Genomic DNA, 24,931 nt, shown 5'->3' on the forward strand with positions numbered 1-24,931 from the left:
TTCCTTTGTGCTGGCAACATCTCCCTAAACATTCACCAAAATTATGGTAGTAGTGACCACTTATCTCCGCAGAATGAGTTGGCTCATCAGACACCATTCCAAACAGAAGGAGAAAAAGCAGTAGTGGCAGTTGTGGAGATGTTGCAGAGTCTGGGCTGAATTGTGAACTTTCAAGAGAATCATCTAGTTCTGGCACAGTCCCTGGAATATATGAGGGTCTCATTCAACACAACTGAAGGCCAAGTTTTTAAAAACATAAGAATTGCCTTACTGGGACAGACCAAAGGTCTGTCAAGCCCAGAATCCTGTCTCCAATAATGGCCAACCCAGGTCCTAAGTACCTAGCTAGAGCCCAAGTAGTAAAACAGATTTTATGCTGCTTATCGTAAGAAATAAGCAGTGGATTTCCCCAAGCAATCTCAATAACGGCCTATGGACTTCTTTTTTAGGACATTATCCAAACCTTTTTTTAAACCCCGCCAAGCTAACTGATTTTATAACATTCTAAGGCAATGAATTCCAGAGTTTAATTATACATTGTGTGAAGAAATATTTTCTCCGATTAGTTTTAAATCTACTACTTAGTAGCTTCATCGCATGCCTCCTGTTCTAATATTTTTGAAAAGAGTGAACAAGCATTTCACATCTACCCTTTCCACTCCACTCCACTCAGTATTCATATCACCCCTGAGCAGTCTCTTCTCCATGCTGAAGAGTCCTAGCCACTTTAGCCTTTCCTCATAGGGAAGACATCCCAAACCTTTTATCATTTTTGTCACCCTTCTCTGTACCTTTTTCTAATTCCAATATATCTTTTTAGAGATACAGCGACCAGAACTGCACACAGTATTCAGTATTCTGTGGCCGTACCATAGAGTGATACAAGGGCATTATAACATTTTCATCTTTGTTTCCATTCCTTTCCTGATAATGCCTATCATTCTATTTGCCACCGCACATTGAGCTGAGGGTTTCAATGTAGTCTCAAAAGACACCTAGATCCTTTTCCTGGGCAGTGACTCCTAACACAGAACCCAGCATCACGTAGCTATAGCTTGGGTTCCTATTTCCCACATGCATCATTTTGCACTTGCTCACATTAAATGTCATCTGCCATTTTTATGCCCAATCTAGAAGTCTCACAAGGTCCTCTAAATTTTTCACAATCCTTTTGCAATTTAACACCTTTGAACAACTTTGTCATCAGCAAATTTTAATTATCTCACTAGTTATTCCTATCTTTAGATCATTGATAAATATATATTTTTTTAAAAACAAAACAGCGGACCCAGCATAGAACTCTGGGGAGCCCCACTATTTAATTTTCCAAACAAACCCCTGTGGAATTTTAAGAAACCTCTCTGTCACAAGGATTGCCCCTAGCATAGATAACTCACAAATGGCTATGTTGGTTTTAAAAAAGGAAGAAAAAGCCTGAGACTCAAGCTTGCCGCTAGCATATTCAGCATGCTTATAAGCAATAAACATAGAGATACATCATCGGCATAAAAAACCTCCTACCAACCACCAATTAAATGTGAGAAAGATTTGATGGTACTTAACCATATGCAAAAATCTTGTGCTTTAGGTACTTAAGTGGTTTATTGTCATTCATGCGACAATCTTATACATTAAATGCTTTGTTAGTTTTGCTCATTCAAAGTACTAAAACCGGTTGTGCTGTGATGTAGAAATCAATATTTCAAATAAGGAACTCGGGTTTAACAGTGAGCAAAAAAAAATCAATGTTCAATTTCTTCAAGAGGGTACTTTTTAACTTGTTGCTCCACTGTTTCAAGACTGGGAAGTAGGGCTGCAAAATGAACACAGCACAACTGCTCAAAGATCCATTCACTCAGGATCAGTCAAATCAGCCATAGCCGATAGTGGCCAGCCAGCGTTTCGCTGAAACTGTATCAGGGCATTCCGGACTTTCATTATGAAAACAAACAGTACATATGGTAAAACACAAAAAGGACAACCAGCAATGCCTTGTATAACTAGAAAGGAAACACTAAAACTTACATCTGCACCTTCACTCTGTGCTTACCGGAGTTTGCAAAGATGGCCGCCCTCCCGGGGTCAGATTTTGAAACTCACGACTATATATAGGATTACAAGGGAGGAATGGTTGAGCTCCATAAATGTTCAAGATATTTGTTTCTTGCTTTACTTGTCTTGGTTTCATTGTTCCTCTCAGGGCTTGTTAATGTTTTTAACTATATTACTGTTTATTCATTGATTTTAACTTCATCTGAGCAGATCATTGATTTTAACTTCATCTGAGCAGATCAAACACCTGGTTTCAGGGTTTCCCCCGTATCTCTCCTTCTCCTGTCTTCATCTGTAGGGCTGTTGACTGCTTTGGTACAGACTGAAGGGGGCAGCAGAGACAACAGGGAAAGAGGAGGAGTTGGAAAGCTGTTATTGGCATCTTCTGCAATATGCTTGCAAGCACATATGGATAACCCTATGGTTCAGTATACCATCCCTTTCTCCTGGAAGAGATATTATCAAGGTAAGAACCTAATCTCTTTCTGATTGAGCATCTGTATAAATTGAAGTGAATACATATCTTCCAGAAAATGTTTGATATTCTCTGTTAGTTGTGACTTGATTAAACGTTATCTTCCTTTTCAAGCGCGTCTTATCTAGTTGGAAAATAATTTCCAGTTCTTGATGGCAATTATTTACAGCTGTGTTTCCCAAGTCTGTCCTGGAAACCTTGCCAGTCAGGTTTTCAAGATATCCACAATGAATATGCATTAGATTAATTTGCATACATACCCTCCATTGTATACAAATCTTTCATGATATTCATGCTTATTTTATTTTACCTAATTTGCTCCAGAAGTAGTGTTGCCAATGTATTGTACTCAGCCCCTATTCCTTACATTATTCTATCAATCATGCGGCAAAGATAAAAATCCCAATGACTTCCCACCGTGTTCTATATGATTTCACAGAATCTGGCCCATTTCCAATCTGTTTTACCACCTCTGTGTAGTCCTAACAAGCCTCATACAAAAAAAACAACGAATATTGAAAAATTTAACTTGCACTCATTATATACCAACCGACCCTGTGAGTCGTCAAAACATACGAGGCTTCTATTTAAATATTCGTTCTATGAGAAATAAGTCCACACTAATTAACGAACCCAGATTTCATTCTACTCATGGAAACTTGGTTGTTAGAAATTCTATCCTTTACTTTAAAGTCTAAATCATTAGCAGAAGCATTGACAACTATTTTATTTTATGTCCCTCCTAAAAAATGGACCTCGGCAAAAGAGGACTTCTTTGACTTCCTACTAACTAACTCGATATTAGGTCCGTAAAACTTATTGTGTGGGGATACTAATTTACATCTCGAACAAACAGACCAACCAGAAATCGTAGAATTTTGGGCCCTCATTTCTGTATTAGGTTATTATAAACCTCCTCCAATTACTACCCATCAAAGGGGTCACCAACTGGATTTAACCATGTTCTCCTCTAGGGAACCACTCAATCCTAAAATCCGCTGGATTCAAGAAGATTGGCTAAATTCCCTATGGTCTGACCATAAGCTTTACACCTTTGAATTTGACTGGCAATTACAGTCAACTAAATTGACAACCAAGAATAAAATAAATAAAAAATTTCATGCCAGTGGAGGCAGGATTGATCCTGTGGAATTCTGGTCTCATTATGAGTTAATCTCCAAACAAAACAAAGAGACAGACCAATTTATGAACTCTTGGAATAATACTAGCTTTCACATTCTAAATGAGATGGCACCTATTAAAATTTGCAGGAAAAGATTCAGAAACCTAGATGGATGGTTCGATTCGGAGTTATTAATGGTAAAGAGGGACTTAAGAAAATTGGAAAGACAATGGTTAAAGTCGGGAACCCAAAATCATAGAGATGCCTGGAGACATAAACTGAAAATCTACAAAAATCTGACAAAGGAAAAATGCAAAAATTTTTATGCCCAAAAAATTGGTAATGTGACAATCAACAGTAGCAATTTATTCAAATTAGTCAATGACTTATATGACGTAGAGACATTTACTAATACTACATAAGAATCCACCTTATCTGCTAACAGCTTGGCCAATTTTTTTAACACCAAAATACAAAAATTAAGATCCACAGTAGCCAACTCTGCAGATTCCCACTGGTGCTTTCCCATTTTACAGGAACCAGATGCTAGTTAAGACCCAAAGTGGTGAACTGGGTTAGAAACTGGCTGTTGGACAGAGGGTGGTGGTTAATGGAAGTCGCTCGGAGGAAGGAAAGGTGAGTAGTGGAGTCCCTCAGGGTTTGGTGCTAGGGCCGATCCTGTTCAATATGTTTGAGTGACATTTTTGAAGGGTTAGAAGGAAAAGTGTGCCTTTTTGCAGATGATACCAAGATTTGTAACAGTAGACACCGAAGATGGAGTGGAAAATATGAAAAAGGATCTGCAAAAGTTAGAGGAATGGTCTAATGCCTGGCAACTAAAATTCAGTGCAAAGAAATGCAGAGTAATGCATTTGGGGATTAATTATCGGAAGGAACCATATATGCTGGGAGTTGAGAAGCTGATATGCACGGATAGGGAGAGGGACCTTGGGGTGATAGTGTCTGAAGATCTAAAGGCGAAAAACAGTGTGACAAGGCAGTGGCTGCTGCCAGAAGGATGCTGGGCTGTATAAAGAGAAGCGTAGCCAGTAGAAGGAAGAAGGTGTTGATGCCCCTGTACAGGTCGTTGGTAAGGGCCCCCCTTGGAGTATTGTGTTCAGTTTTGGAGACCGTATCTGGTGAAGGACGTAAGAAGACTTGAAGCGGTCCAGAGGAGGGCGACGAAAATGATAGGAGGCTTGTGGCAGAAGACGTATGAGGAGAGACTGGAAGCCCTGAATATGTATACCCTAGAAGAAAGGAGGGACAGGGGATATATGATTCAGACATTCAAATACTTGAAAGGTATTAACGTAGAACAAAATCTTTTCCAGAGAAAGGAAAATGGTAAAACCAGAGGACATAATTTGAGGTTGAGGGGTGGCAGATTCAAGAGGAATATAAGGAAATTCTACTTTACGGAGATGGTGGTGGATGCCTGGAATGCGCTCCCGAGAGAGGTGGTGGAGAGGAAAACGGTGACTGAGTTCAAAGAAGCGTGGGATGAACACAGAGGATCTAGAATCAGAAAATAATATTAAATATTGAACTAAAGCCAGTACTGGGCAGACTTGCATGGTCTGTGTCTGTATATGGCGGTTTGGGGAGGATGGGCTGGAGAGGGCTTCAATGGCTGGGAGGGTTTAGATGGGATGGAGTAGGTTTTAACGGAGATTTCGGCAGTTGGAACCCAAGCACAGTACCGGGTAGAGCTTTGGATTCTTGCCCAGAAATAGCTAAGAAGAAAAAATTTAAAAAAATTTAAATTGAATCAGGTTGGGCAGATTGGATGGACCATTCGGGTCTTTATTTGCCGTCATCTACTATATTACTATGTTACTATCATAACAGACTTGAGCTGGAACAAATTTACAACTATTGATTGGCAAGCTTTTAACAAACTATACAAGTATGCTAAATCTTACTGTAGACTAGATCACTGCCCATCCTATGTCATAAAAATTGCCCTGGTCAATTTTAAGGCTAAACTACTAATTTGGGTCAATTCCCTACTATCCTTAGGCAAATTGTAATCACTCCAATTAGAAAAAAATATTAAAGAACCATCTAATATTGCTTCTAACTTTAGACCTATTGCTAGCATTCCTTTGGATGGAGGGGGTAGTTAACACTGAACTAACTATATATTTAGAAAAGCACAATATTTTATACAATAATCAGTCAGGTTTCCGGTCAGGATACAGTACTGAAACAGTTATGGCCTCCTTAGTTGATTACTTGCACTCACTATTCAGTCAAGGCACAAGCGCTATGATCTTGCAACTTGACTTGAGAGTGCCTTTGATCTGGTGGACCACACCATTATGCTGGATTGTCTGGAATCCATTGGGATCTCGGGCATTGTCCTGGACTGGTTCTGTGGGTTCCTAGGGAAAAGATACTATCAAGTATTCAAGGATGATACTCTGTGCTGTCGCTGAGACAGCTCCTGTGGTGTCATCTTATTTAACGTCTACCTCATTTCCTTGGGAAATTTATTACAGAGCTTAAAACTCAAATTCTATATTTACGCGGATGACATTACTATTGTCATCCCGCTATCTTGTTTGTCATCAGAGTTCACAAACTTACTATCAACAATCTTAAAGCAGATCGAACTATGGATGGCTGCCTTTAAATTGAAATTAAACCCAGAAAAAAACAAAATTTCTCTTAGTAACTCCCAATGATAAAATTGAAGATTCAAAGGTACATGTAAACGGGTTGAATTTTAATATTGAACAGCCTTTTAAAAATTTTGGGAGTAACTTTGGACAAACATATTACACTGGAAAAACACTCAGATTTAATATTTAAGAAAGGTATTTCAGTGCTCTGGAAGCTCTGTACCATCAAGAATTACTTTGATGAAGCTTCATTTCGTCGTTAGTCCAGTCTTCTATTCTAAGTATTTTAGACTACTGCAACATCATAAAAAACCACAAATAAATTGAGAGTCCTCCACAATACGGCTGTCCACCTTATTTTCGGTCTAAAAAAAGGGGAGTATTTCCCCTTTTTACCAAAAGCTTCATTGGCTGCCGTTCGAGTCAAGAGTATTAAGTTTTCTTGTATCTGCTACAGAGCAGTATTTGGTATGCTTCCAGGTTACCTCATTCCTCACTTTACTTTGAGTCGCTTCAATAAGAGCTCCTGAAGAGCACATTTGTTCACATATCCTTCAATAAAACTCTGTCAATATAAAAGTTTCCTAGAGAGAACTTTTTCTTTTCAGTCGGCCAAAATGAATACTTGGTTTGCTAAAATTGCTTTAATCGCTTCCTCCTATCTAGACTTTAGAAAACAGATAACAACCTATCTATGTAACAAGCCAGGACCTAATATTGTTTCTTAATGCATTACTATCCTTGAATCGTTCTTACTTCTCAACATAGTTGACTTATCATGTAGGTCCTTCAGAACTTCAAATCTGATGTTTGCATTTGTACTGTTTATATTGCATGTATTTGCATTCAATTGTTGTAAACCGCCTAGAAACTTTCAGGTATGGCGGTATACAAAAAAAAAATTATTATTAAAAATCTGACTGGCAAGGGGGTAATCCAGGACTGACTTGTTAAACACTGATTTACAGTACGGTGATGCAAATGAATTAGGGAAAAGGTTGCTACAGAATATAATCAATGTGGCTTTTATATCTTGTAGGATTTTGTTATGTAGAATTTGATGATTTGGAATCTCTTAAAGAAGCATTGACGTATGATGGAGCAGTGAGTAGATTTTTTTTTTTTTTTTAATTTACTTTTTCTCTTTAAAAAATATGGTGGTGTTGACAATTTTATAGTATATTTACACAGTCCCCACTTGTCTTTCACTTTCCAATAGCTCTTAGCTGAACGTTCGCTCCGAGTGGACATAGCAGAGGGAAGAAAACAAGATAAAGGTGGCTTTGGTTTCAGGAAAGGCGGGCCTGATGACAGAGGTGACTTCCTTTTTAATCAGATTTTTAACAGCAGCAACTAGGTTAGATCTCATTACTGCTAGGTTTTAAAAAAAATTAGAAAAAAAATAACCCCTTGTTTGTGCATAGTATTGTATGCCCATATTGGATCTGGCTGCTGCCTTCAGCTGAGCATACAAATAAAATAGAAGCAGATTGTTCTCCTGGGACCCAGTGTTTTGGAACACTTCACCTCTGATTGAATACGCCAAACAATATTTTACAAGATAAGAAAGGCCTATGGTGTTTAGACTACCATAAAGTATTTGTTTTGCTTTCTAAGTAGGAGGAAATAAAAGGTAGCATTTAAAGAACATGGTTTTATTTGCATTGATGCAACATTACACAGTTGTTCTAATTAAACTGATCTTCATAAATAGCAGTATTTCCTGTGTGGAGTTATTGCCTCATGTAATTGAATAAATCGGAACAGAGCAATGTCTGTCACACAGCTGTCCCTCTAGTTTATGACTGGTGGGTGTTGGATCTCTCTGATCATGTCCCACTAAGTACTGGTGAGGCAGTGAGCTGTACTAGCAAGTAGCATTTTTAATTTTCCTGCATTATCACGGACTTGTTAAATGGTGACAAACGTGTGACTAGTGTGCCTTCTCTTATGAAATAGAACAAAATTGCAAAATGAAGGAAGACTAATATGAGCAGGTATTCAGAAAATAAACCAGAAATTTTTTTTATTATAAATCTGTTGGTGCTTGTTTGGTTATATGGTTTTCATGAAGGCTTGAAAAACATGGCATTCTGTTTTACCTTTCCTAACATTCCTCCCTTGCACACAATATCAAGACTATTTTGAGGTGGGTACAGGCAGACATTTTTTAGATATCTACCATTCTAGACACAGTACAAATGTGCAGTTGGCCTTCCGTATCTGTGGGTTTCACTTCCATGGATTCAATCAACCGTGGCTCTCTCGCTTCCCCACATCCACAGATGTTCAGGTCCACCTGGCATACCTTTGCAGCTTCACTTGTAGCAGAATGGTCATATTGGAGAGTAGTGGTCAACTCTAGGTTTTGGCAGACAGCCCCCCCCAGCCCCCAATTTACTGTAAGAGAAGAAAGCTCCTTTTTTTCCAAGAAAAATATTGAATATGACCTTAAAAATAATAAAAATGAAGGTGATGTCCTTTTTGTTTTATCTGTAATTTTTCTCCTGTTTCTACACTAAAGGCCAGATTCTCTAAGCTCCGACACCAGGGTAAAAAAAAAAAAAATACCATGGTGGGAGTGATTTTTGTTTTACTGGCAATTAAGGCTGCAAACAGCTCAGACCCTGCCAGTAAATATTGGCCCCAATATAAATAGAGGGGCATTACTTTTGGAAAATTGCCTGGACAGCTCATTTTAATATTAATGACCTAGTTATACTACAGTTTTAATATTAATGACCTCGTTGTACTACATTTGCTTAGTACAATTGGAGGCTACCAGAAAGCATAGAAAATACCACAGTGAGATGTTTTGATAATTAGGTGGTAAAATATGTGCATTTAATGATGGCTTAATGCCATCGTTAAATACAGAGTAACTTTAGAGAATATGGCCCTCAGGTAGGATGTACCCAGAGCTGGGATTTGGTACCGTGAGCCTGAATTTTTCCCCTCTGTTTTTTTTATATCTCCCTTTCCCCAGTGTAAACCTACTGTGGCCCTAGGTCGACTGGTTCTGGAACCTTGCGGTCATGCAGCCTCTAGGAGCACATTTAAGAAGTGTCCATAAATCTTTTCCCCTTGCCCTGTGAACACTATCTTAGTGGTATCCCTAGCCAGCCTGGAGAGTTGGAGGCCCAATTCTGAGATTGAAGTAGAAACCTTTTGAGCTGCTGTCACTGCTGTAAATCTGTTTTTTAATTAGTAAGTCTCCAAAATATGGTACATTCAAGAGGGAAGCAAACTGGTGTAAGCTAGCCATCGTATTCCTGATTCCTCTGTCTTCAATTCCAGAATCTGTTGTTCTAGTCGGTTCCTTATGTGTTCCTTTTATTTTTAGAGCAAAACTGTAACATTGCCTTTTTTTCAGGACGAGGTGGCTCTAGGAGTGGTGACAGAGATGACTACAATTCTGGTAACAATATTTTGGGTTTTGTGATGGAGGGATATTTTTACTCCACCATATTTTAGAACTAAATATTTTATGGATAGATCTAAACAATTAGTTTAAACCTGTTGTCTTTTTTTCTTCTTTTTTTTTTTGGGGGGGGGGAGGAGAAGGTCTTATGAGCTCTAGAGCTTTGGGTTTATGCTTCTCTGCATTTGACTGCCATGTTGAGCTACTAATCTTCCAGCAAGAGAGTGCAGTAGCAATCTATGCTGTTTCTGAAGATTAATACTTTGTTCCTTGTTCTCTCTCTCTCTCCAGTCTTATATTGCTCACTAACATCTGAAACTTTCACATATTATTAATTATCTTTGCTTTTTACTATGCGTGTATGTGTAACCATGAAAGGAAGATGCTGTACACATTCTTTGAATGCAAAAATATCTGATCATTTGTGTATACCTTCAACTCCATTAATCTTCACTTGTGGAAGGATGCAGAATAGGGCTTTTCAAAGCCATCTCGGGAGTCTCCAGGATAGATCTTGGGAGATTTGTATTGAATATACATGAGAACTTTACATGTTTTGAGTCTCATAGATGAAGATTTGCCTCGTGCATATTCATTCTGGATCTCCTGAAAAGCTGACTCATCAGGACAGGTTTAGGAAGTCTTGATAAAGAGGCTCCATCTTTTTATAGCAAACCACATGTAGCATTTGGCACATAGTAACTTTTGCCTATAGTGACTTGTTTTAATAAGAGACCAGGAGTATTAGAGGCAGGCTAAATTTATGGAAACATATTTAATCTTTGAAAAAGCATCTGAAAAATGGTGTTTCAATAGCAATCGTATCCCCAGTAATGATGGTTGTGTCAAAAGATCGTGTGGAGGAAGAGATATAATTTTCTTCCCACAGCATATACCTGATCACATGTGTGATTAATCAGTATATTTTCACCATGTTTTCATTTCAGAAATATAACATAAGAACTGCCATCTCCGGATCAGACCTTCGGTCCATCAAGTCCGGCGATCCGCACACGTGGAGGCCCTGCCAGGTGTACACCTGGCGTAATTTATAGTCCACCATATCTTTATATGCCTCTCTTAAGGAGATATGCATCTAGTTTGCTCTTGAAGCCTAGGACGGTCGATTCCGCAATAATCTCCTCTGGGAGGGCATTCCAGGTGTCAACCACTCTCTGAGTGAAGCAGAACTTCCTGGCATTAGTCCTGAACCTGTCCCCCCTTAGCTTCATTACATGTCCTCTAGTCCGTGTCAAATTGGACAATGTAAATAATCTTCTCTGCTCTATTTTGTCGATTCCTTTCTGTATTTTGAAGGTCTCGATCATATCCCCACGCAGTCTCCTTTTCTCAAGGGAGAACAATCCTAGTGTTATAAGTCTATCCTCGTATTCCAGTTTCTCCATACCCTTCACCAGTTTTGTTGCTCATCTCTGCACCCTCTCCAGCAGTTTTATATCCTTCTTTAGGTAGGGAGACCAATGTTGGACGCAGTATTCCAAGTGTGGTCTGACCATTGCCCTAAAAAAGCGGCATTATAACTTTCTCCGATCTACTCGAGATTCCTTTCTTTATCATGCCCAACATTCTATTTGCCTTCTTTGCCGCTGCCGTGCATTGTGCCGACGGCTTCAGGGTCCTATCTATCAGTACACCCAGGTCCTTTTCTTGTTCACTCTTCCCCAGAGTTGCACCTGACATTGTATACTCGTATTCCTTATTCTTATTGCCTAAATGCATTACCTTGCATTTCTCCACATTGAACTTCATCTGCCATTTCTCCGCCCATGTTTCTAACCGACACAAGTCGCTCTGGAGTTCCTCTCTATCCTCCTGCGATCTGATTGCCCGGCATAGTTTTGTATCGTCTGCAAACTTGATGATCTCACTGGATGTTCCTTCCTCCAGGTCATTGATATAAATATTAAAAAGGATCGGCCCAAGTACCAAGCCCTGGGGTACACCACTAGTCACTTTCTCCCAGTCGGAGAACTTCCCATTTATGCCCACTCTCTGCTTTCGGTTTTCCAGCCATTTGCCTATCCATCTTTGTATATCTCCCTCTATGCCATGGCTTTGTAGTTTCCTGAGAAGTCTTTCGTGTGGAACTTTGTCGAACGCTTTCTGGAAGTCCAAGTATATTATGTCCACCGGCTTCCCACTATCAATTTGCTCGTTCACGGTCTCAAAAAATTGGAGTAAATTCGTCAAACATGATTTCCCTTTCCTGAATCCATGTTGACTGACTGGGTTTCATTAAGTCGTGTGCGTCCAAGTGCCGGACTATGCTATCCTTGATCAGTGCTTCAATCATCTTGCCAGGGACAGACGTAAGACTCACAGGCCTATAGTTGCCCAGTTCCCCTCTCGATCCTTTTTTGAAAATTGGCGTGACGTTCGCTATCCTCCAGTCGTCCGGTATCTGTCCAGTTCTGATTGTCAGGTTTGCAAGTTTTTGCAATAACTCTTCGATTTCAACCTTCAATTCCTTTAAGACTCTCGGGTGAATTCCATCCGGTCCAGGGGATTTGTCACTTAAGTTTGTCGATCTGATAGTATATCTGGTCTAAGTCCACTTCAACTGTGGTGAGGCTGTCTTCTATTTCTCCTGCAAACACTTACTCCGCTTCAGGTATTGTTGAGGTGTCCTCCTTCGTAAAGACGGACGCAAAGAAGGAATTTAGTTTGTCTGCGATTTGTTTATCTTCCTTGATGTACCCTTTTCTTCCCTGGTCGTCCATGGGTCCCACTGCCTCTTTTGCAGGTTTTTTCCCTTTCACGTATCTAAAGAAGGGCTTGAAGTTTTTGGCCTCCTGGGCTATTTTTTCCTCATATTCCTGTTTGGCATCCCTCACCGCCTTGTGACATTTCTTCTGATCATCTTTATGTTTGTTCCAGGCTTCGGTTGTCTTTATGCATTTCCATTTTTTGAAAGAGTCCTTCTTTTCTTTTATGGCTTCCTTCACCTGTATGGTAAGCCATGCTGGTTCTCTTTTGCTCTTTGTTCTCCGATCTTTGGAAATCCTCGGAATGTAGAGATCTTGTGCTTCTGTGATAGTATTTTTCAGTAGGGACAATGCCTGATCTACCGTTTCAAGTTTGTCCACCATCTTCTCGAGTCGTTTTTCTACCATGGCTCTCATGTGATCGTATTTACCCTTTTTAAAGTTTAAGGTGGTGGTTAAGGTTTTTTAATAATTCAATTGCAGTCTGCAAGAAAGTAAAATGGAGCATTTTTGCATGAAAACTGCTACTTCTTTCTCAATATTCCCTTTAGTGTATCATATTCCTAAAATGAGTCCTCCAGTTTAGATAGTCTGCTATAAATGTAGCAATGATGTTGGTCACTTCTGCTGATCAAGACCCTAAAATTCACCTACTCAGCGTGGAGGAAAGTCAATGAAGGTTGCATATAGTAGAAATGTCTGCTTCCATTCCCTTTAGGGAAAAGATCTTCAGTCTCCAAAGTATGTACCTGCTTGTTTGTCAGTTCTGTTGTGACTTGATTTACACATTGCTTATTGAGATGACTAAGGATCATCTTGGATGTTTGCTTTCACAGCTTTTAATGTTTCCTGTTATGCATTTAGCTTAATAGATTAGTTTGATTAATATTGCTTTGGGTAAATAAATCCATGTGACACTGGAGATACAGAGCACTGTTTTTAAGTAAAGTGCGTCATTGTAACCTAATGTAAGAGGTAGACATAAAATCACAATGTGTACTTCCTCAAAGTGAATTTTGTAGAATTTGCCAAGAGTTCAGTTAAGTGTTCAAATAGCAGTGGTTTCATATTAACGGTATTTGTACTCCATTTTTAATTATATTGCTGCAGCTAAAAACGACTTTAAAATTATGTTCAAATATCTTCAGGCTAAGTCTTCTGTAGTCATCCCATCTCCTTGTATTATAACAGTTTGACTTCTGCAGTCTATCCTCTGAAGAAGGAAATTAACTAACTTTTCTATTTCTTCCCTCTTCTTCTTTCTGTTCTACTGAAGTGATTGTAAATCTTTCTAAGAGTGAGAGGAGAGAGCTGTTTATGGAATCCTGACTTATGAGCTAGTTTCTTCCCTGAGCAATTAGCTGCTAATTGTATCAGATAATGTCTAGATCACAAAGCCACAATACATTTAGAGTATTAAGATTTTGAGACCTCTAAACTCATTCAACTCATGATGGAAGTTGCCTTTGATCATGGGTGTCCTGAGATTTTTGGCTCTGACCTTTACTAACCTTGTATTATGTTAATTCTTCACTGATGTATTTCAGTTACTAGATATGTTGTAGAGTGGTTAATAGGATGTTACCTTTCACAAAAAAAAGTAGATTTTTAATCATCTTATTCCTCTGCAGGCTTCAAAGATGATGATTTCTTAGGTGGAAGGAGTAGAGGTGGTGGTCGTCCAGGTGATCGGCGAGGACCGCCACCAACAACAGGAGGTCCAGGAATGAGTCGTTTCAGGGAAGGACCTCCCCCTCGTGGTGGTTCTTCAGATTTCAGAGAACCAACAGAAGGTTACAGATCTCCTTATCTCTTTATGTGCTTTGTTCCTTAAAAAAAAAAAAAATCTGTATTGAAAAGGAACCAGGGTAAAAATTGGTCACTAAGGCCTGGATTCTCTATAGGGCGCCAATATCGGTGGCTGCAGATTGCAAGTCAATCACTTGACTGCACCCTATAGAAAATTGCACCTCCATGAAAGCTAGGTGCCAGAAATAGACCAGGGTTTTCCAAGCCTACATTTCCTATGCTGTGAATTGTGCTTACGAAGACGCTTTAGGCCACCTAATGCCACTTTCAGCATTAGCTACGCCCATTTTGGTGTTCAGCAGCCTAAAGTGCCTACGTAGGTGTAATTCCAGCATGTATTATTTAGGCACCAGTAGGCACTTGTAATGGTGGGGTTTTTTTGCCATTTTAAACAGCATTTCCTTAGCAACAGCAGCAGATGAATCCAGAGACCAATGGGATAGCACACATCTACCAGCAGGCGGAGATAGAGAAACTGATTAACAGGTGGTCCTATTGGTTGGCACTCCTCCTGTATCTTCAGTATGCTCTATCTCCCAGCAGGTGATAGTCGCTATTCAACTAGCTCCTGAATTCTGGCTGTGATTGGATTGTTATTTTCTCCTGTTGAGGTTTCTCTTCAGTGAGACAAGGGTGTCCGGCTGAACGGTGCTGGCTTTAGAGGTTACACCTGGGCCCCCCCCCTAGGTCCCTGCCTCACCCTTCTTCCATTGCTAGAGGGTCTGACTGGGTCTCGATTTTTTTTTTTCTTCTTTCCCTTCTCTGTTTATATTTATATAAAAAAAGGAGACCACAGTTGCTACATTCTGCCCTGTTAGTGCTGCACAACCAGCTCTTACTGGCTTCAATCGGCCCTAACAACAAGCTTGTGAGTATGTATGTGTTTTTTACTGTTGTTTGAACTTCAGGTTCTGTTTGGGAGTCTTAATATTGTGGGTTCAGTCAACGTACATTTAAGAATGGATATTTTATTCAGGCTAAGTTTTATGACTAGAAATCCGTTGAGGGAGCCAGGACTTTCCCGCCCTTTGCATGCACGTGCTTGGTTTCCTTGTTGGTTACAGCGCAGCAGTAGCAGTGCAAATTCATGGTCGCACTTGTTCTCCTCGTTGGGTTTCAGTGCAGCAGTAGTAGTCCTGTTTATTCTGAGGCTCTCTTTCATTGGTGTTTGTCGCGGCCATGTGCAGCTGATTGTGCAGGTGCCGGTTTATAGCAGCACGCATGAGATGGGACATGGTTTTTCCGGCGCTGTGGGAAGCACCTCACCGTTCTTCTAATTATTCCCCTAGTCTGATTTTCTTTCTATGCAGGCCGTGGCAGGGTAAATTTTGCGTGGCTTGAATCCAACTATGTTTCTAGGAGTGCTGATGCAGCGGCCACGTGTCGGTGAGAATCAGGCGCGTGCATGGGTCTCTGGTGATGGCGGGAGAGCTGCAGCGTTCCGGTAGTTTATTTCCAGCTGACTTTGGTCAGGATATGCCGCGGCTTCTCTCCTTTCCGGTTCAGACAAGTTGTACGTGTTTCACCAGCTTTGGGGCAAGCTTGGGCAGATTTATATGTCTGTCTGTGTTCCTGCTGTATTTACTTGAAGGAAGCTGCTAGTTTAATCGGACTCTGGGGTTAGCACTCAAGGGGATTACCAGAGAGACTCTGACCTGTGCTAGGTCACCCAGTCTCGGTTTGTCTCCAGACTGGATCGACTTACGGCAAATCAAGGCACAGTGAGATCAGCAGTAAGATAGTGCCCTGTATTTCACACGGATATCTCATTGTCTCTCTTGGGGTCCCTGCAGATTGAGCCTTTGTCTGTTGGTAACTGTCCTTCTTATTTGGGCCTCTGTGCTGCACTGCATGTGTCTAGTAGTGGCATAGGATATATATGCCTAAAGGTAGTACAAACAGTTTCCAAGTTCGGGCTGTCTCTATGGGCATAATGACACTTCGCATCTTTCTGCGGGGGGCCTGGACTTAGATTTCCATGCTTATCACGCTGGTTTCTCCTGTCGCCATTTTCTCATGGCACATGCTAGACGCCCCCCCCCCCCCCCACCACCGACCAGACAGGAAGGGCTGTACAGCTCCTTCTAACCAGGAGCCAGTTACCTATTCTATCAAACCCACGGAGGAGCATGCGCTATGTGGTTGTTAGCCTCATCCCTGAAGCTTTCATTAGCAATGTGAGCTTTGTCTGATACTTGTTAGGATGCTGTTGTTTTCCACGGGGAAGTAGATGCAGCATCTTGATTGTGTCTAGTACGTGTTCACTTTAAAGGACATACGTATTTTGCTCACGTTGCATGAAGTTAGTATTGTTTTCATGGTTCCAGTATACATTGTGAACCTTGATTTTTTTCCTAGAAGAGTTTCTTTCTTCTTACAGATCCTACAGTTCTCGTCCTGCCGTTCCCTGACCTTCTGCACTTCATTCTGAGGGGATCTTGACTTCTTCAGGCTTTCTCATGAGGGGGAAGACGCTATAATGTCAGGTCAGGGGGCTGTGAACATTTTTCAGGATGCTTGCAACTTTGCATCCTCCTCAGGTTTCCGGTTCGTTCTTGGATTGTCTATGTTTTGTGTTTCCCTTTTAAGTGTTACTGGTCCTCAGGGCAGTTCTTGTAGTTCTTCAGGAACTAAGGGACGTTGTTCAACTTACTGCATGGTGCCCAAGATGGGGGCATTGGGCAGGCTGGATCCATTCTGCTGAATTAGTTTCTCAGGGTTACACATTTCTGCAGAAAAACTGGGAGAATATTTACATTTTCACTATGGACTGTGAATCGGCACTAGGTTTGCTTGCCTCTCTTGGAGCAGCGCTTTCGGTTTTGGCACATGCCATTTCGTCTACCCAAGGCTTCACGAACATTTTAGAAAATGTGGGCAGTTGTACCATTTTGGCACTACCAGGCGATTCATCTCCTTTCTTCTTGACTGACTGCTGGTTTCGGATGTCTTCCAGTCGGGTCATTTGACTGACACGAAAAGAGTGGTTTCTTTTCCTCAGTTCTTTGGACGTGAATCTTCGAATTTGCACAGCGCTCTTTTCTCCTATACTATTTATAGGTATATCGGGGAGATTTTTTATTCATATAGGAGAGAAATGTGTTTCTTCCTAGAGACTAGGGCGATGGGTCACAGTCTCAGGTTTGCATTCTTCTTCGGTCACCATGACCAGGAGTATGGGATTCTGTACAGGTTCTAGGATCCATGTTGCTGACTCCACTGGGAACTTCAGCTTGCTTTCCCATTATAACGCTACAGCGGTCACTTGTTCTGGTGGTTCTCGGTATCTCAGGGTTCCAATTATTTGGTAGGCTCCTCAAGCATCGCTCTGTATGATTTGGTGGCTCAGCGAGATTTCTCTTTTCAAAGGCATGCCTCGGTCTTTGCTGGACTAGCTCTTGGTCACCAAACATCCCGGACTGTTGAGTTGGGGGGCTCGGTGCCTTCCATCCTCAGCTCCAGGAGTCTGGTCTTAAGAGGCGACTCAGTACTTGTTCATTCTTCTACTCTGGAGCATGGTCAGGCTACCGTTTCTGGAACTTCAGACCATTCTTCCGGAATGATGCTGAAGGTCTTTTCAGTCAGTATTATGATGGGGGTATTTCTCTACAGCCTGAGTAGTAGGTGATGTACTCATTTGGTGGGTAGAGTTGTGATTCTACTTCAATGGGTGGACCCTCATCTTCTTATGTTGGCAGATCATTTTACGGGCCAGGAACAGAGTTTGGATAGACTTTCTCTCCGCGAAATTTGAGCATGGCCCATTTATTGTATGTTACAGTGTACAGCGCTGTGTATGCTCTAGAAAGTGTAAATGTTAGTACTAGTGAAATCTTCTACATCCTGGATATTGAGAATTTTGGCTCAGGGGTTCCAGCTCTTTGTATGGAAGTGAGATCTCCTGGAACTAGACCTCATGGCCTCGTCTCAAAATTCTAAGCTTCCTAGCTTCTTCGGCGGGCACAGGGAGTGGGAGTCTGAGGGGGTAGCAGTGTGGCTTCTTTCTCGCCTCTGGTTTCTCTTTTTTCAGCGTTTTCCCCTGGCTGATGATGGCTTGGATTTGCCATCTGAAGCTCGCTTTCAGGGCACAGTATTTGTAGAATCTCTGGATTGGCTGCGCCATCCTTGCTTTGCAGATCTCATGAGTCTTTTCGACAGCCCAGACTGTTGAGTTTCCTGGTATTTCTGGATTTGCTCACCTAGGGTCCGATCAACATGGATATTCGTACTACTTTGGTATTACGACCTAGATTTTGAAAAGTCATGGCTGACGTGTAAGGGTTAGCACAAGTGTATTACCAAGGGCTTAGCGTTCAATTCCCTTCAGCTTAAAGTGCCATTCTTAGCTTGTTACAAGGGCCAGGTATTGTGCTCTTCGATTACTTCTCAGCTTCATGTAGTTCAGTTCCTAAACAGAGTTCGGTATATTCGTACACCTCTTAGAAAGCCCTGTCCGGAGTACAGTCTTAAGGTACTTCTTCGCAGTTTACCGAAGGCTTCATTTCATCCTTGTCTTTTGAGACTCTAAAAGTCTGTGCCGTTGAACATGGGGTTTCTTGTGGCCATGGCTTCCGCTCGGTGGTTTCTGAGTTGCAGGCCTTGTTCGGCAGGGATTCCTATTTCTGATTTACAAAATCTGGGGTGTCAGTTCCTACGGTACCACAGTTTCTTTCTAAGGAGGTGTCATCCTTTCTTTTATGATACTCACTTTTCTGTCCTTCTTCCTGGGAGGAGAAATGGGGAGACATGCTTTTATTTAATGCATTTTTTTTTTTTAAGTGCATAGCGTTCTCCGGCTAGGTTTCTCTAACGACTTTTAGTTGTTTAGATCACCTTTTTGTATTCTTCAAGGGACGCCTCAAATGTATGGTGGCGTCCAAAGCCTCCATCGCTCAATGGGTCCAGGAGGACATTCTTTACGCTTGCTTGATGGCAGGGAAGCGGTTGGCGGAAGAACTTCATGACCATTCCGCCAGAGCAATGGCTACTTCTTGGGCTCGGTCCAGAGGTTTTTTCCTTGGAGGAGTTTTGTCTCGCAGCTACTTGGTCTTCCAAGAGTGCTTTATCTCAGCATTACCGGTTGGATATGGGGGCGCATTTGGTGGATGTGTTTTTAGTGCTTCAGTTGTTGCGGAGATGGCGTTTGCTTCCCACCCAGATTGAGGATTGCTTTGCTACATCCCATTGGTCTCTGGATTCATCTGCTGCTGTTGCTAAGGAAGGAAAAATGATGTTCTTACCTGTTAATTTTCTTTCCTTTAGATGCAGCAGATGAATCCAGAGCCCCACCCTTTCTGGATATTGTCTGTCGTTTTTTTCTTTTGCAGCTTTCGAAGTTTGTTAGTATTGATGGTTGTATTCTGTATTATATTGCCTTTTGAGATTTGTTATGGGAAAAAAATTTTTTACGTGCTATGCCTATTGATGGTTACGGATGCTTGGGCAAGGAGCTATACTGAAGATACAGGAGGAGTGCCAGCCAATAGGACCACCTGTTAATCAGTTTCTCTATCTCTGCCTGATGGTAGATGTGGGCTATCCCATTGGTCTCTGGATTCATCTGCTGCGTCTAAAGGAAAGAAAATTAACAGGTAAGAACATCATTTTTCCTTGTTCTCAGGTGCTGTTTCCTTGAATTTTCTCTTAAATAGCTATTAACAATTGAAAGAATGTGGAAAAAGGAGAATCCCTCAGATATAAAACTTACCTATGCCATGGCAAAATTTTAAACTTTGCCGTTATGAAGGTGAATAAAATAACTTCTTATTCATTGGGTAAACTCCAAAGCCACTTGAATGCTAAGAATTCAGTACTCCACAATTATAACATCTTGTAAATTTAATCAAAAACATAATTCAAAAATTTGTATCCAAGCTTTGGAAAAAAACAAACCCTTCCTTTCTCAAATACAACATAATAACTTATCTGCAGCAGTCGTTGAAAGTTCTCTCCTTATAACGTTGTTTTTTGGTAATTATTTAAACTTGGGTGTGGGCTTTTATGGAAGTTTTCTGTTCAAGATACACTTCTAAACTAAATGACATAAAAAAAAATCTGCTGGGTTAAATAATTAATTTTAAATTAGTAATTAAATTAAGTAGGGTGTCTTCAGTTTGAAATAACTATTTTTTCTGACTAACAGTGTTTTCATCCCTTCTTTATAATTAACCTTTTGTGCTTATAATGTTTTTTGTTTGATTCTTTTATGTGGTTTCTAGAATTTATTTGTCCATTTCATATATTTGTACTGAACATATACATTTTGCAACTGGCCAAGACCAAGATATTCAGATCAGTGAGCTAAAGATATTTTATTCATCTTACTATAAATGTAATTGTAGGTTTTAAGAACATAAGAATTGCCGCTGCTGGGTCAGACCAGTGGTCCATCACGCCCAGCAGTCTGCTCACGCGGCGGCCCCCAGGTCAAAGACCTGTGCCTTAACCAAGAACCGCCCTACCTGAGTTCGTTCTGGCTCAGCAGGAACTTGTCTCATGTATACACATTTTTATGGTTGTTGCTGCTGAATATTTTTCATGTTTTTTTTCTGGGACAGGTACTAGAGAGTTGTTAGAGTTGTGGATTTTAGTTCTTTATCTTTTTCCTCTTTTTTTTCCCAGAGGAAAGAGCACAGAGGCCTCGACTTCAGCTGAAACCTCGAACAGTTGGTACCCCCCTCAATCAAGTAGCCAACCCTAACTCAGCTATCTTTGGTGGAGCCAAGCCTCGAGAGGAAGTAGTCACCAAAGAAAAAGACTGAGCTTGAGGTTGAGAAGAAATGGAGGAGAGAGAGGAGGAGGAGGAGAACAAAAATGGCAGAGCTAGTTACTCTGTAGAACATCAGCCTTGCAGTTACCATTCCTGCCACCTGACACTTCGCCCCATCCTGTTTCCTCTACCTTTTTTGAAATTGGAAAAAAAAAACAGAGCTTCTGAATGCATGTCAGCTGTTAACAAGTGGTTTTTAGTATGTTCTTGGCTTCTCTGTAATCTAGTGCCAGCTTTGTGCTCTGTGTCCCCACTTTCTTTATACTCTGCCTCTATCAGCAAAAATGCAAATACAAGACATTCGGCAGCCGCTTCCAGTAGCGTGGAGTCCTCTTTGGCAGTCGGATCCAGGAGGAGAGGCAAGCTATCATAAAGAATCCAGGGAAAGCCTTCCCTACTCTTTGGGCAGCCATGCTATTGTACGTTTTCCTTGGTAGTTTTCTGCTGTAAACTGTCAAATTTATTTTTAAACAGATTTTGTTCTAATCTGTTAAGAATTTATTTTTATTTAACTTATGATGTGTCTCTCTTCTGGCCTGTATGATTCTATTCCTATTGCTGTGACTCGACAAAGGCAAGTGGGGTGGGGTAGGGGAGCCTCTAGCAAATTGGACAGCATAGAAATGGAAATTTTTCTAGAAAGCCCTTCCTTACAAATAGAATCTGGCATCACTATATAGAGTGGCTTGGGAGGAATCAGTTTTTTTTTTATTCTTAACACTGCAGAACTCATCTAGACCTTATAGCAAGAAAATATATTATCCCCTTTGTTTTAAACTAGTTTGCAAACCTCATGAGATCATCAAAGACCCTTTTATTATATCTTATGTATATTTTATAGGCAGGAAACCTACCAGGGGTTTTTGCCACTGAAATGAGAATTGATTTTACTTTAGCTATCAGTTTTGGGTAATTGTTTTGAAACTATGAAAGAGAGGAATTCCATAAAAATGCTTTTCAGCCCATGAGCATGTAAAACGTATGGGGCAATATGATCCATACTGTGTCTCAAGATGGCAGAAAGCATTTCCTCAGAGCTTGGTAAGGCATTGATTTAAAATTGCTCAGCTCTGTTCTAGTAATTCAAATCTAATCTCTTGCCTTTAACCAAAAGTATGTATACAATTGATTTCCATTTGCTATTCTTTCTTGATAAGTTTTACATGTTTGGCTAGTATCTTTTAAATCAAGTTTAAACAAATAAAGTTGATTTTGTGTGTGTGTGTGTTAAGGATTGTAAACCTCTTTAGCTTTTGCATTCAACCTGTTTATTTAACCAGTGAATCGTAGCCAACAATATCATTGATCATTTAAGGACTGTAGTTGTCCGTGAACATTGATGCTGGATTTGACCTGTTTACTTTGCTGTGCTCCTTAGAGGCAGGAGAATGAAAAGTGAACTTTAGGTTTGGTAGGTTTGGTTTCCTAGGCAGTTGATAAGATACAGAGCATTTCACATGCTGACTGAATGGTTTTCACTGTTTAAAATGAGTCCTGTTTTAACAAAGCCTAAAATAATTTCAGGCCTGCCAGAATTGGGCTAGTCAGTAACTGAAGTGTGCATATGGTAGTGGCTGGAATATGGTTACCAGAAAAATTCCTGGAGGTACCCATATATCTTGAAAACTGTTTAACGTGTGAAATCTTGTGTGGGTTGAGCAGAACCTTTTTATATAAAATATGACTGGAAAATAGGTCTGGCTCAGATTTTACAAAGCCAACTACCACGATCTATGCCCTATCTCGAGCTAAACCTTGAAAGAGGCAGACTTCATACTATTTGAGCCTAAGGCAATGCTGCTCAATCCAGTCCTTTGCCCCACCCCCTTCTAACATCAACCAGTTGGGCTTTCAGGGTATCTTTTACTTTTAATATGCATTAAATATATTCATGATTGCCTCCAATGTATGCTTAATATATTTTCTTGCATTTCTGTTAAGGATATCCTGGAAAGTTGTCTAGTGTGAGTATATTTCAGCATGGCTGGTCCAAGAGCATGATTTACTAACCTTCTCTCCACCCCATTCCTAGATACAGCCTTACTACAACAGGCAGTTTGGTCCTAAATGCCACAAGTGGTTAGGACCTAGATATTGTGAAAGCATATGTATACAAGGGAGGCAGTTCTTGCAGATAGGCATACGTATTCAATATGGCTATCGTGAAAATTCAGCTGACCTGTTGTATTCAAGGACCAGTTTGTCTGCCTCTGCTTTAGTGAATCGTTCACTTAAAATTAGTATCTACTTCTAGTTCTTTCTCTAACTGCTGAGGTCCCTAAATGTTAGAGGGTAAATAATACTGACATCTTACTACCACCTTCACAAGTACTAGGCGTTCATTCAGTAAAATATTCCTGTCTTTGTGCATTAGAGTGTATGTTGCTGCTGTTGTAGCGAAGTTTCTAAAGGTCAGGAGAGGTTGATGCATTCCTAATACAAAATCCATCTTGAAACATATCCTATTTCGATTAACCAGATAATACTTTCTTTTCCTTTTGGGTGCACCATCAGGATGCCTCATGCTCCACTGGAAGGTTATATACATAATTTTTGATGAAGGGGATGTCTTCTCTTCCTGCTGTACCTGAGTCTCGGCCATTTTTGGATATTGCTGCTTTTCTTTTTTTTTTTCCCCCTTTCCTATTTTTTTTTCAGCTCTGTTATCCACTGCTACTGTGATAAGAACCATTTGTATAACACCCTTAAGTAAGTTAAACCCGACATGCATTGTGTGGTTGGTTGTTTTTTTTTAAGGCCTACTTTCAGATGACCTTGGATCTAAATACTACTTAAATATGGGAAAGAACAAATCTTACAAACCTTCCCTCTGGGTCAATGCAAATGTAAGAATGGAATTCCAAACTCCTTATACATTCTGCATCATAACAGAAAATTTATGATATGGTATTTTGTCAATAATCTTTTAAATAAAAGAAATCCTTACATAACAGTGCTGTATTTTATTATTTAGCTTTTTTTTCTTTATCGGTGTGGCATCTCTTTGAGTGTGTGCTGTTACTGGCTTTCAAGGAAATTTCTTCTAGAGTTGAAAACTGTTCAAAATGAGGATTTTCTTATGTTTCTGTAGTAATTTTGACTATGCTTCTAAAAAAAACCATGCTAACATGACTTTTGTGGAACTTGGGCAGGGTTTAAATACCAGTAGCAATAATGAATTCCAAAAAGAATTTCAGCATTTAAAGCACAAGTTATATTTCTGAGTTTCTAAGAAAAAAAGAATGGGTTTTGGAATAAAAATATGGTTTATAACATGTCTTGTCCTTGGTGCCTATTTGAAATGTAAGCATTTGAGTCACTACTCAAAACAGGTCCATTTATAGAGGTGCACCGCCAAGCTACCCATTCTGTTGCTGTGGGTGGCTTGGCATTTAGTGGGTTGCCGGTCTTGATCTATTCAGTCAGACTGGATGGAATATTCAAAACCAGTTATACAGAGATTCAGACTAAATGAAAATAATCGGCAATATAGTAACATGGTAAATAACAGCAGGTGAAGAGTGACATGGCCTATCTAGTTTGCCTGTTTAGGACTAGATATTATCTTTTATAGCCCACCTATCATTTAAGCAGGTAGCAATTAAATATAATTAAAAGCTCTTTATTTTAAAGACTGCTGTGACCTTTCAAGTATGCCAATAACAACTTGTATGGTCAAAGTATCACCTTACCCAGTAATGGTCTACACTAAGACAACCTTAATTTAGTGATAAGACACCATCCACATCATTGTTTTTGTTAGGGTGCTAGTAAATGGAGTGCCATCCTAGAAGAAAACCACCTTATTTAATAAATCTTAAACTCACTTTGTTGTTGGTTTATGTCTCGCCGTTGGTATATGTCTAGCCTCAATCTCTGCCTAGCTTCTATCCAGAATTTGGTTATTTTAGGTCATTCCCAAATCTTTA

General features: G+C 40.2%; 1 protein-coding gene across 2 annotated transcripts in view; it reads left to right on the forward strand.

Annotated features, from left to right (window-relative positions):
- EIF4H (eukaryotic translation initiation factor 4H) overlaps positions 1–24,277 on the forward strand; it is a 104,457-nt gene extending 80,180 nt beyond the window's left edge. Inside the window, exons 3-7 of one of the 2 annotated variants that reach the window (XM_033921277.1) lie at positions 7,317–7,381; positions 7,497–7,593; positions 9,651–9,695; positions 14,056–14,217; positions 20,855–24,277. In XM_033921277.1, coding sequence (XP_033777168.1) covers positions 7,317–7,381; positions 7,497–7,593; positions 9,651–9,695; positions 14,056–14,217; positions 20,855–20,994 — 509 coding nt within the window. In that variant the 3' untranslated portion in view covers positions 20,995–24,277. The remainder of the gene's footprint in view (positions 1–7,316; positions 7,382–7,496; positions 7,594–9,650; positions 9,696–14,055; positions 14,218–20,854) is intronic. The other variant, XM_033921278.1, reaches the window with a different exon arrangement.
- The last annotated feature ends 654 nt before the right edge of the window (positions 24,278–24,931 follow it).

Source organism: Geotrypetes seraphini, chromosome 15, assembly GCF_902459505.1.
Source record: "Geotrypetes seraphini chromosome 15, aGeoSer1.1, whole genome shotgun sequence".
NCBI classification, from domain to species: Eukaryota; Metazoa; Chordata; class Amphibia; order Gymnophiona; family Dermophiidae; genus Geotrypetes; species Geotrypetes seraphini.